Below are 13723 nucleotides of genomic sequence, written 5' to 3' on the forward strand. Positions count from 1 at the left end.
ATTATGTTTAATGCAAATGTCTAGCCACTTTAGATGCCCATGGAATTCATCAGGTTGTGATAGTAAGGAGATAAAGGTCTCCTGATTATTGAAGCATACGTAAAACCAACACATTTTGGTAATTGTTATCGCCCTATCTGTCTGTGTAACTTGAACATTTGTGCACAGTGTAAACTTCATATCACATTTGTTTCTTTTCAGCTCCTTCCATAGGAACTGAGTCTAAAATGAAGTTATGGGATGTTCTAGCCACGTGTTTGTTGCTCCTGAGCTCCGTGTCCGCTCGCCCTCTCTTCCACAAGCTGCAGCTGTCTAACAAGAGAGCTTCTCAAGCCGAGCGCCGCAGTGAGCCTCTTGTCCGGGACCCAGTCATAAATTCTCGTCTCGACATCGCCAGTCTGAAACAAGCCTCTATGGAAGAACAATGTGAGTTAACACACTAAAACATCTAAGATGAACATACAGTATTAAAGCATTGTTTATCGTGGTCAAGATGACCACAATGTACTCCGCATTTATTGCCAGATGTTCTGACAGCAGCACAAATTAAAAATCGTCACCTGCTTACACATTTCTTAAAGTACTGAAAAGGGCACATTTTCCAAACAGCTTACTCTCCCAAGCAGAAATCGTACCATCTTTGACGTGCCATGGATGATTATACAAAACTAAACCAAAGCAACATAGCTGCCAATATACAGATGTACAGTGTGGTTTCACTAAAACTAAAGCTTTAAAACCACTAGGGTTAGAAAATATGGAGCAAAACCACTTTGTAAAGATTCCTCCTAGTGGAAAATGCAATCATATTTTTAAATGTTATGCAAAGACCAGGACAGTACACACTGATCAGAGGTGTCTTAATTTGTATCCACTGCATGAGTCATAATCATAATCAAATTATTTTATTCATCAAAACCATGAGGAACAGCATATTTTCTATGGATTTGTTTGTCATCATTTGTGGTTCCTCTGGTAGAATCTTTACCACGTTCCTCAATGGATTCCTGCTGTGAATCCTGACAAACAAGGAACTTTTGCCATGCATGGATGGTTAAGGTCAACACAGACTTGTAACAAGTTCTGTGTTTATGTCCATTTCAAAAGCGGAGTAAAATGTGTCTCATTTTGTTTAACTAAAGATGACACTGTTGTATTTACACAGTAGTAAACCTGAACGTTTTCTAGATAAGGTATGGAATCCTAAGCAAGCTGCAACTTGCTAAATGATCCAGCGTTTATTTTGAATACGGCTTGCTTTAATCCCATGTTTTATTGTGATGTTAACTGGCATCTGTTTTTCACTGTGCCCAGTAAAGCATTCTAAATGTCTGTTCTGAAATACAATTACATTACATAAAAAATTGTCTGATTTATTGAATGCTTTAAAATCTTCTGAAAAAAAAAAGGCCTGGAGTTAAGTAAGGTCAAGGTCTTCTGTACACATCAGTTCAGACACACTTTCTCATGATGACAAAGCAGCTAGACCAACTGTCAACCACTAATAACAAACCCTGATTCAATTCAGTCGAATTCACAATAAAATCCAGAATCCACTGGCGACTCGCTGGACAGCAGTTGTTCACACAATGCTTGTGATGTTTGTTCAGAGGTGCTGCACTCAGTATACCAACAATTACGCTGTAACAGGTGGATTATACAAATGCTTCATTAATACATCCCACACAGGAAACAGTGTAAACACACATTCTTTCCAGTCTTTCAACAGTAATATAATAAAATTCCCAAATAAATTAATCTGTAGCCAATCAGCAACTACGTAGCTATCAGCAGAACCGGAATAGTTCATAAATAATACAAAAAATACAAAATAATACAACATCAGCTTCTGTTAATATTGCTTAAGACTTAATAGGACATCCTATGATGTGTTGCAAGGACAATTTAGCAAATGCAGATTTGACAGAGAGAAAAAAGCTAGAAAAAATCTCAACAAAATGCCACTAAATAAATTTGAGCTGATGAGTTACTCAAAAAACAATAATTTAAAAATTAGGTCATTTAAAAATATTATTATTTTTATTATTGTTGTTGTTCTGATAATTTCTAATAATTTAATAAGGATTATGATGTTCATTATTACTGTTGTTAGTATTACTAAATTAATTATTATTAAAGGTTTTATTAATAATTATTATTTATTTAGTATATAGAAAACTTTTATATTATTGGTGATGATTTTATCCATCATAGATAGCTTTTTTCCCCTCTTTTTCTCCAATTCCTCCCCCCCAATTTTCTCCCCTAATCTAGTCGTATCCAATTAGCCTGACAGCATTACACTTCACCTCTACCGATATAACCCTCCACTGCTGACTGAGGAGCTTCGCAACTGACACACGCCCGACACGTGTGCAGTACCGACTGCATCTTTTCACCTGCATGAGGCGAGTTCATATGCGGATCAGCCTTGTGCACGGAAAGCCACACCCTGATCAGCATTATTCCTCAACTCTGCGCAGGCGCCATCAGTCAGGAACCCTCTTGTTAGACCCTGGTCCGGCTCATCCCACCCTGAACAACAGCCATTTGTTGTTCATGTGGCTGCCCAGCCCAGCCATATTTGAAATCCCATGGCGTGCTAGAGTATTTTACCGCTGCGCCACCTGAGCGGCCTCATAGATAGCTTTTGACAAGCATAATATAAAGTTTATTTATAGCAAAATATAAAGTCACAGATTAAACCATCTTCCCTGCTGTCAGTTTACACCTGCAAATTGTATATGCCGGGTGATTGCAATTGGCACAAATCGAAAAGAAAATGATAAAGTGCTTTGATTTAAACACTCCACATTAATGTTTATTTCAGATTTAGAAAATGAAAGGCGGGATACTCAAATATGGTTTGATACACATGTATCAATTTTGTTTTCTCTTTTTTTTATTATTTAATTTTTATTTATCTTCAGGTTTTAACAGTTTGCTTTTTCTGTATTTACACCTTAAAGTAAGGTTTTCCAGTCCTACAATAATGCAAAAACTGTGGAATTTGATCAGGGGAGTTTAAACTATTGCACAAGACTGTACAAACAGCCAGCATGGCTGCAGATTTTTATACCAGTCAGTCAAACTGGCTTGGACTATTGCCATATCCTCGAGAACCCGATCATCTCTTGTATAACTCGTAAATAATGTCACAAGGCATCTTGTTGCCTGGAGCTGGAAGTGGATTGACTGTACCCTTTGTTGGTGGTGGATGGCATTTCTGTCTTCCTGTCGAATTAACTTGTGACTGTCAGTTAGAGGCATCTGTAAACACAAGAGATTAGAGGTGGGGAAAAGGTGGGTCTTTCTTTAAGTGCATTTATGGACCCAAGGACATTGCAGAGGCCGCAACTAATAAAGAAATGGTTAGCTGGCCGCACAGTTCTCAATGGAGGCATTTGCTAGCCCTAACGCTAACTGATCTGTAGTTGCTATTTGAGAATGGGACTAGTTGGTCTTGGACTTCAAATCACTTGTATAATGTGATGCTCTAGCTTGGTCGGTATGAAAACTTGCAGCCACAGCGAACTTTGGCGCATAAGACATGCACATGAAGTTGTCTTTGGTAATGCGTTGTAGTTCTGTCATTCCATGCAATGAGAGGCAGGTCTTTTGGTCATGTGGTATATAAATAAAGTTTACAATTGCAGGTGATGCTGTCATACAGAGCCAGTCAGCCAGAGATGAACTCGCATCAAGTGACGTTATCAGCCAGTGGTTACACGGGTGATACCTGATGAAATTCACACAGCTCCACCTGTCTAAGGGCAAAGCCAGTCTTTCCGCTACACAAAGAGAAGGAGTAAAGGACAAAGAAATCACCTGACAGATTACAATCTCATCACACCCTTCAGGATTACTCTTGAAAACTTTTTCTTGTACCTGCCTTTACTTGACTTCCGTGGCGTGGCCTGTCACCCTTTTTTTATTTCTTGAGTTGTTTAGCTGTAATAAAATTAGGTTTGAAAAATTACATAACACATAAAAATTACAAATCTGGAGAGATTTTCCAGATGGCGTAATGCAGGAGAATTGGCAGACTTAAAGAAGAAAACTTATGGGAATCCCTACTGTAATGAAATCATTGTAGATCAAAGGATGCTACATCTTAGTCTGTGTTGATGTGCGGGCGAGTGTGTATGTTTCGAGTTTGTTGTTAAACAGATGTATTCTGTTGTACCTCAATGTCATAATCGTGTTCTGGAGGGAGTTTAGAGGTCATGCTTAAATGAGGAACCTTGCATCACTGGTGCAGCGAACAGCGCATCCATGCAAGCTATAGCAATACATAATTTGTTTACTGATCATTTCTGTTTTATCTGTTTTAGATGACATCACCGGACTCCACCCAGACCAGTTTGATGATGTAATGGACTTTATCACAGCTACCATTGGCAGACTCCGGAGGTCTTCTGATATGGAGTTGGAAGGAAAAAGAGGGAGAGGGAAACAGAAAGGGGCAGCAAATCGGAAGAAGGGACGAGGCAGAGGACGAGGCGGAGGCCGAGCGGGCAAGGGGGATTTCGATGATTTAGTCAAAGGACAATCGCGTGGGTGCCTTCTCAAGGAGATCCACCTCAACGTGACAGACCTAGGGTTGGGTTACCAGACCAAAGAGGAGTTAATATTCAGGTACTGCAGTGGTCCCTGTTTCGATTCGGAGACTAACTATGACAAGATCCTAAACAACCTTACACAGAACAAGAAGCTGGACAAAGACTCGCCTTCACAGACCTGCTGTCGACCTATAGCTTTCGACGATGACCTATCGTTCTTGGATGACAACTTAGAGTATCACACTCTAAAGAAGCATTCAGCAAAGAAGTGCGCCTGCATTTGATTTGCACCTGAAAAAAGACATTGTTTTCGGCTCGCATTTCACTGACTTGAAGCCAGTGCTGAGACTAATGCTGCTTCTTGGATAAAAAAGGGAAAGTGTTGCAGGTCAGACTCAGGAGAAACAAAATAAGCAAAATGTTTCAGCAAAGAAGCAACTATTCAGTATTCACTCTGTTACCAAACCAGATTCAAGTTCTGGCTTGAAATGTAAATGTGGTGATAATAATGTACTCCAGTTGCAAACCAACAAGTCTGATTATACAGACTCAAACCAAGGGTCTGTAAGTGGGTACCTGGTCCAGTTGTGGATCTATTCACAAGAAAAAGCTCTTTATGCCATTTGGTAACTTTGAAATGTGGACCTCAAAACACAGCACCCAGGAGACGCATCACAGAAAATGTCTATTATTCAGAAATGTTATCTATATATAGTATATATGGAAAAATGTATTTATTAAAATTTAATTAACTTATTGTTATTTATTGCAATCCATTGTATTAGAGTGTTTATCTTATTTATTTGTGGAGCTTTGCCCCCCTCTACCTTGGATGGTGCCAAAGTGGAGCATGTGTTTTTAAGAAAAAGCAGATGATGCGATAATCTATATTCAGTTTAGCAGAGCTGGAAAGGAATCACTCACATTGTTTTCCTGCTATCACTGCACCTCATCTTTAATTTGAAAATAAATACTGATCCTAACCTGATCCTGTTTAGAAAAAACAGTACCCAAGTGAAGTTTTAGTGGACCAATATGCATTAAAAACCCAGCAAAAATTAGAAATGTGGTATTTAACACTTCACGTTTGTCAGCATCACTAAGACAATGGCAGTCATCTGAATTATCTAATGGGAAAAAATGCAATGCCTGTGGTAACCAGTGCTGTGTTTATTCAATCAGTGTAGTTTTGGCGAAACGTTAACATCGGCCCTCCAACTGCTCTCAACACCGATTATCTGTTTGTGGAAGAAGATACAAGCCCTGCCCATTGTTTATTTTCAACCATAATAAAAGTCACTAGCACATCTTTGCTTTGTCCATGGTAACACACCATCACAAATAAAAAACATCCTTCCAAGGCCTTAAAGAAGGAGACATGGAGAGAGTTTTGGGGCTCCTGAAGTAAACTTGGGCCCTCTCAGTAGCTCTTTCAGTAGGTCTTAAACAGAAATGTCTCTTAATTATTTAATCTGATACATCTCCATAGTGTTTTTGTCTCTGAACTGGCCAATTAAAACCATTAAATGTAATCACTGTAAATTCACTGGTTTTGTATGTTACGATATTTTAAATAATAAAACAGAGGCTCTCAGGTGGCGCTGACAGAGCTGACATTTCGAACTCGTCAGTTAGCAACTCAGCCTACAAGAACAATGATTGGCTGTTGTTTAAAGGGGGGTGCCAGACGGGACCTCATAACTGATGCAATTACGACCTCTTCTGGCTGACTGATGGCGCCTGCACAGAGTGGAGGGATAATGCGTCGATCAGGGTTTGTCTATCCATACACAAAGCTGATCCGCATATGACCTCGCCTCGTGCAGGTGAAAAGATGCAGTCGGCTACTGCACACGTGTCGGAGTAGCTCAATCAAGTTGGAGATTAACATCAGTAGAGAGGAAGCATAATACAATTGGATAATTAGATACGACTAGATTGGGAGAAAAAATTGGGAAAAATGCAAAAAAATAAATAGGTAAAACAGGAACAACTCTACATTTCTTAAAAGAAAACTACATATACAGTTAAGGTCAAAAGTTGTCTACATACTTGTCTGTTATGGTAGTCTTGGGATTCAAATGAATACTGCATCTGCTCTTCTTCTGTGACTAAATTATTATAACTCATACTTTCTAAACCAAAAACATCTTGAAATGTTAGAGTTCTTTCATAACTTTATGTGAAACTGGTTCTCTTGACAAATGTCCATGTGCACAATTACCCACGTTTAGGTCATAAACACTAGCTTTAGGTTTTAAGATCAGCAATATTAGGGGTTGAATAATTATGACTTGGCAAGTATTAACAAAATATCCAGCTACTCTAAAATACATCATTGTGTTCATTTGCTGCATCATTTAAGTAATAGCAAAATAACTCTGCCGAGAAGTTGTAACTTATTTTGTTCAATGGTTAAATATTTCCACTTGCAACTGTAAAAGTTTCAGGACACGAGTGTATCTTACAAGTATGCAAATGTTTGTCTACAACTCTGTAAAAACAATATTAATTGTGTTCCATAGTTTTGTAATGAGATGTCCAACTAGCTCATAGTTTCGGCCTTATTACGTACCATAATTATTGTAATATTACATGGGTAATGTTGACACACTGTGACAACTGTACGGCTAGATTAGCTGCTCAGCTAATTAGCTAACTGGTACACAGAAAAAGTACGATTTTAGAGATTGGAGTCATACCATTATATTTATACGAACTTGTCTGATAAAAGCCAAACGTCAGATATTTCATAACCACAGTCTTGTGTAAGCATGTACCACAATGTGTAATGTAGCATAAAGCTAGCAGACCTAGCCTAATCTTGCTTAAAACACAGGTAGAATGAGTACACTTCATAATAATCTAATAATAATTTGCATGTCAGATGTGATTGTTTCATAATTAAAAACTCTGTTGATGAATGCACCACCACTCTAATTTGGACTTTGCTGAAAGTGTATATCAAGTTCTTGATTTAAATGAAGTAATTTACTTCATCACTGTGCAAAATGATTCTATTTAAAGGCCACTGCATATTATCAGATTCAGCTTTTCAAATATGTGGTATTTCAGTCCCAAAAAAGCAAGATTTAACTTTGCCAAGAAGGCAAATTTAAGTGAACATTGGGTAAGAATTGGGAAAGACCACATGTCTGAAAAGCACAACAGAAATCATACAAAGTCCAGATACCATCTTGCATCTAAACACTGAAAACAAAGCCTTCACGCTGAGTAGAATTCCCTAACAGAAACAGTCGGTCATATGTACGTCATTCGTCGAGAGCGCAGAGTTTCTTCTTAATACTGTAGTCACAGCCACATGGAAAGACACTATGGGAACAATTTCCATGGATAACCAGGTCTCGCACACAAAACAAACAACAAATAAATGTAGACTGAGTGAAATCCACACAATTCAGATGTTCTGTTCAGTATTTCTTACAGACCCCTCCTGAAGACACACACCAATTTAAATAGAAATGTAAATCATTTTCAGATAAGAGAACTAACACAACAGCACTCTTAATAACTTCATCCCTCTGGCTCCATCCTCAGCACAAACGTGCTTCTGTGTTGTGTTCTGTAATCCTGTCCTAGTGTTAGGCATTATTGTGACTGAAGTTTGTGGATGCTTTTCGGAATGTGTGCACACAAAGTAACATTAAAATGTGATGTAAAAATTCCAGTAGGACTACAGAGGGAAGTAGATAATGTTTTTTTTTTTTCAGTTCTGCAGTGTAATGTCAGTCCTGTGAAAACTTCTTGCTTGTGTTACTAAACCAAAGCTCTCTACAGACTTTATTTTTGTACAATATTCATTTTATAACTTTTACAAAATAAAACTTGTTTCTATCACTTTGGTGTATGAAGGATCAATAATAGATAGATAATAGAGAATAATAGATAATAGATACACTGTGTGAAAAACTAGTATTTAACCACTTTAGTTATGAATGTACACTGATCAGCCATAACATTAAAACCACCTCATTGTTCTACACTCACTGTCCATTTTATCAGCTCCACTTACCATATAGAAGCACTTTGTACTTATACAAGTACTGACTGTAGTTCATCTGTTTCTTTGCATACTTTTTTTTAGCCTGCTTTCACCCTGTTCTTCAATGGTCAGGACCCCCACAGGACCACCACAGAGCAGGTATAATTTAGGTGGTGGATCATTTTCAGCTCTGCAAGGACAATGACATGGTGGTGGTGTGTCAGTGTGTGTTGTTTTGGTATGAGTGTATCAGACACAGCAGCACTGCTGGAGTGCTCATCTATTGCTGCTGTTTGAGTTGGTCATCTTCTAGACCTTCATCAGTGGTCATAGGACACTGCCCACAGGGCGCTGTTGGCTGGATATTTTTAGTTGGTGGACTATTCTCAGTCTAGCAGTGACAGTGAGGTGTTTAAAAACTCCATCAGCATTGCTGTGTCTTATCCACTCATACCAGCACAACACACACTAACACACCACCACCATGTCAGTGTTACTGTAGTGCTGAGAATGATCCACCACCCAAGTAATACCTGCTCTGTAGTGGTCCTGTGGGGGTCCTGGCCATTGAAGAACAGGGTGAAAGGGGGCTAACAAAGCATGCAGAGAAATAGATGGACTACAGTCAGTAATTGTAGAACTACAAAGTGCTCCTATATGGTAGGTGGAGCTGATAAAATGGACAGTAAGTGTAGAAACAAGGAGGTGGTTTTAATGTTATGGCTAATCAGTGTATATCCTATTTTGAAATTGACTTAATATGAAAAAGTATTCATAAGAATAAAAAAGAAATAAAATTAATTGTTAGAAGTGTTTATACACAACACATTAATGACAGTACTTGTGAAAAGCTTTAAGACGTCTATTATAAAAAATAATGACCTTTTAGCAGTCCTGTGGTCTAATTGTGGCTTATTCCTCTTGACAATCTGTCTTTAATTTGACATGGGTCTCTCTGAATTACCCAAATTTTAAAACAGGCAAGCATTTGTACCTCCTTTTTAAAAAACAATGATTGGAGTTAGTATGGTTTCATGTTTGGGGGTATTTTCTTAATAAAATGGTAATTTTTTTATCCAGATTTTTTCCTGGCCTACAGAGAAGCAGTCCCTTATAATAATAATTCAGCTCCATACTTTACTCTTGGTTTTATGTTTCTAAGATCATATATACATCTGTTCTTACTCTGACCAGCTGAATTATTGCCAGAATAATCTATATTTTTCATCTGTCCGCTGCTCCATGGTGATATTGTTCGTTACTAGTGTAACTCTTATTTTTGCTACTTTCTAGTTGTTCTAATCTATGGCAAAGATCTCAAAACACTAATATAATTCAGATATGTAATTTGGTGGCTTGCTCTGGATGTTCTACAGAGAATTATTACACAACTGAAGCATGCAAAGAAGGTATTTGACTTTTATGTGTGTGATAATTGTTTTTGATAGTTGTAATGAGACTAGATCTCAGAGAGCAAGCTGCTACTGATATTATTTACAAGCACTACAAATCTACACTAATTCGAATAAAGTTCAAGTTTTACATACACTTTTAAGGGACATGAATTTCAGAGGGCGGCACGGTGGCTAAGTGGGTAGCACTGTCGCTTCACAGCAAGAAGGTCCTGGGTTCGATCCCCAGGCGGGCCGGTCTGGGTCCTTTCTGGGTGGAGTTTGCATGTTCTCCCTGTCTATGTGGGTTTCCTTCGGGAGCTCCGGTTTCCTCCCACAGTCCAAAAACATGCAGTCAGGTTAATTGGAGACACTGAATTGCCCTGTAGGTGAATGGGTGAGTGTGTGTGTATGTATGTGTGTGTGTCTGCCCTGCGATGGACTGGCGCCCCATCCAGGGTGTTACTGTGTGCCTTGCGCCCATTGAAAAGCTGGGATAGGCTCCACACAACCCCCCACGACCCTAATTGGATAAGCTGTTAGGAAAGTGAGTGAGTGTGTGAATTTCAGAGCAGATTTGAATGATTTCTGTAATTTTTCTTATTTTCTGTCTGGATAGAACAACTTTTGGTTTTAAAATTGATTTAAGAATTGACGTTCTTTTTAAATTAATTATGGAGTTTCCCAAAAACATAATACATTTTGCTGGCTGGCTGGTGTAGAAACTTTTGTAATATAATGTAACTTTGTGGTTTGGCCTTACAGTTTTTATAGTGGTTGTTTAACCACAGACCTTTTTGTGCTCATATAAACAGGGCTTGTTTAATTGCACCATTCAAAACACAGATCAGTGGTTTCTTTGCCAAGGTTGGGAAGAATTGTCGAATGAGGAAATTTGTCTAGATGGTCAGATGTGACCCAGGAATCCCCAGCTGCTGGAACAAAGTTGTGCAAAGTTGTGCTTATTACATAATTACATTTAAAAAACATAAGCAGTAGCTTTTTTCTTGCACAGCAGCTTGTAAGAACAGAGCACTATTAAGCTTGACTGACTGTAAATAGTGACACATACACTGATCAGCCATAACAGTAAAACCACCTCCTTGTTTCTACACTCACTGTCCATTTTATCAGCTCCACTTACCATATAGAAGCACTTTGAAGTTCTACAATTACTGACTGTAGTCCATCTATTTCTCTACATATGTTTTTAACCTGCTGTCACCCTGTTCTTCAATGGTCAGGACCCCCACAGGACCACCACAGAGCAGGTAATATTTAGGTGGTGGATCATTCTCAGCACTGCAGTGACAATGACATGGTGGTGGTGTGTTAGTGTGTGTTGTGCTGGTATGAGCTTCATCAGTGGTCACAGGACGCTGCCCATGGGACGCTGTTGGCTGCTTATTTTTGGTTGGTGGACTATTCTCAGTCCAGCAGTGACAATGAGGTGTTTAAAAACTCCATCAGCACTGCTGTGTGTTATCCACTCATACCAGCACAGCACACACTAACACACCACCACCATGTCAGTGTCACTGCAGTGCTAAGAATAATCCACCACCCAATTTTTATAATATTCTGTTGAAGAACAGAATGAAAGGGGGCTAACAAAGCATGCAGAGAAACAGATGGACTACCATCAGTAATTGTAGAACTACAAAGTGCTTCTATATGGTAAGTGAAGCCAATAAAATGGACAGTGAGTGTAGAAACAAGTGGGTGGTTTTAATGTTATAGCTTTTCGGTGTATGTTGTGTTAATGGGTGCAGTCAAACTAGCCCTATTTATATGGGCATATAAAAATTACTAGTTGTTAATAGGAATTGAGATGTCTCATTTAAACTGAAATACACATCCTATCTCAATTGCTGGTTATATTTTTAGTCAGCAGATTTGGCCATATTGTCAGACTACAAACCTGACATAAAAATTGACATTTGTGTGTGTGTGTGTGTGTGTGTGTGTGTGTGTGTGTGTGTATTTAAATAATTAATTTAGAAATAATAATAAAATGCCAACAAGTATCTTACAAGTGTATGTAAACTTTGAGTTCATTTCCATTCTCTATATTCACCATTACAAGTTGCTGCAGTCATGATGTGAAACACAGCAGGTTAGTTCCTGCCTTTTACACATGCATGTAATTGCCCAAAACACTTTTAAGCACACTAAGGGCTCTAAAGTTGCATTGCTACAGATCTGTATTTCCCATCTTTCTATCTTTGTGCTTAAACCCACTTAGGCAAAAGTTGGATGTTACACAAATGAGCCAAACATTAGAATAGAAATAGAAATAGAATGCCTTTATTTTTCATATATACAGTGCCTTGCAAAAGTATTCAGCCCCCTTGAACTTTTCAACCTTTTGCCACATTTCAGGCTTCAAACATAATGATATGAAATTGTAATTTTTTGTGAAGAATCAACAAGTGGGACACAATCGTGAAGTAGAACGAAATTTATTGGATATTTTAAACTTTTTTTAGAAATAAAAAACTAAAAAGTGGGGCGTGCAATATTATTCAGCCCCTTTACTTTCAGTGCAGCAAACTCACTCCAGAAGTTCAGTGAGGATCTCTGAATGATCCAATGTTGACCTAAATGACTGATGGTGATAAATAGAATCCACCTGTGTGTAATCAAGTCTCCGTATAAATGCACCTGCTCTGTGACAGTCTCAGAGTTCTGTTTAAAGTGCAGAGAGCATCATGAAGACCAAGGAACACACCAGGCAGGTCCGAGATACTGTTGTGGAGAAGTTTAAAGCCGGATTTGGATACAAAAAGATTTCCCAAGCTTTAAACATCTCAAGGAGCACTGTGCAAGCGATCATATTGAAATGGAAGGAGTATCAGACCACTGCAAATCTACCAAGACCCGGCCGTCCCTCTAAACTTTCAGCTCAAACAAGGAGAAGACTGATCAGAGATGCAGCCAAGAGGCCCATGATCACTCTGAATGAACTGCAGAGATCTACAGCTGAGGTGGGAGAATCTGTCCATAGGACACAATCAGTCGTACACTGCACAAATCTGGCCTTTATGGAAGAGTGGCAAGAAGAAAGCCATTTCTCAAAGATATCTATAAAAAGTCACCTGGGAGACACACCAAACATGTGGAAGAAGGTGCTCTGGTCAGATGAAACCAAAATCGAACTTTTTGGCCACAATGCAAAACGTTATGTTTGGCGTAAAAGCAACACAGCTCATCACCCTGAACACACCATCCCCACTGTCAAACATGGTGGTGGCAGCATCATGGTTTGGGCCTGCTTTTCTTCAGCAGGGACAGGGAAGATGGTTAAAATTGATGGGAAGATGGATGGAGCCAAATACAGGACCATTCTGGAAGAAAACCTGTTGCAGTCTGCAAAAGACCTGAGACTGGGACGGAGATTTATCTTCCAACAAGACAATGATCCAAAACATAAAGCAAAATCTACAATGGAATGGTTCACAAATAAACGTATCCAGGTGTTAGAATGGCCAAGTCAAAGTCCAGACCTGAATCCCATCGAGAATCTGTGGAAAGAGCTGAAAACTGCTGTTCACAAACGCTCTCCATCCAACCTCACTGAGCTCGAGCTGTTTTGCAAGGAAGAATGGGCAAAAATTTCTGTCTCTCGATGTGCAAAACTGATAGAGACATACCCCAAGCGACTTGCAGCTGTAATCGCAGCAAAAGGTGGCACTACAAAGTATTAACGCAAGGGGGCTGAATAATATTGCACGCCCCACTTTTCAGTTTTTTATTTCTAAAAAAAG

At 38.8% G+C, this 13723-nt stretch overlaps 1 protein-coding gene across 2 annotated transcripts; it reads left to right on the forward strand.

Moving 5' to 3' along the window:
• The first annotated feature begins 212 nt into the window (after positions 1–212).
• Positions 213–4846, forward strand: gdnfa (glial cell derived neurotrophic factor a). 2 transcript variants are annotated; one of them, XM_063014522.1, is made up of 2 exons: positions 213–426; positions 4335–4846. In XM_063014522.1, exons 1-2 carry the CDS (start codon positions 228–230, stop codon positions 4844–4846), a joined length of 711 nt encoding a protein of 236 aa, XP_062870592.1. In that variant the 5' UTR covers positions 213–227. The 2 variants fall into 2 exon arrangements, with proteins under 2 accessions (XP_062870592.1, XP_062870591.1); XM_063014521.1 differs by having other exon boundaries at positions 228–291; positions 4314–4846.
• Positions 4847–13723: the final 8877 nt, after the last annotated feature.

The sequence above is a fragment of the Trichomycterus rosablanca genome, chromosome 18, assembly GCF_030014385.1.
Source record: "Trichomycterus rosablanca isolate fTriRos1 chromosome 18, fTriRos1.hap1, whole genome shotgun sequence".
Lineage (NCBI taxonomy): Eukaryota > Metazoa > Chordata > Actinopteri > Siluriformes > Trichomycteridae > Trichomycterus > Trichomycterus rosablanca.

Coding starts and splice junctions, on each gene's coding strand:
- gdnfa (XM_063014522.1), top strand. CDS start 228: ATGAAGTTATGGGATGTTCTAGCCACGTGTTTGTTGCTCCTGAGCTCC. Junction 427..4,334: donor AGCCTCTATGGAAGAACAAT/GTGAGTTAACAC, acceptor TATCTGTTTTAG/ATGACATCACCGGACTCCAC.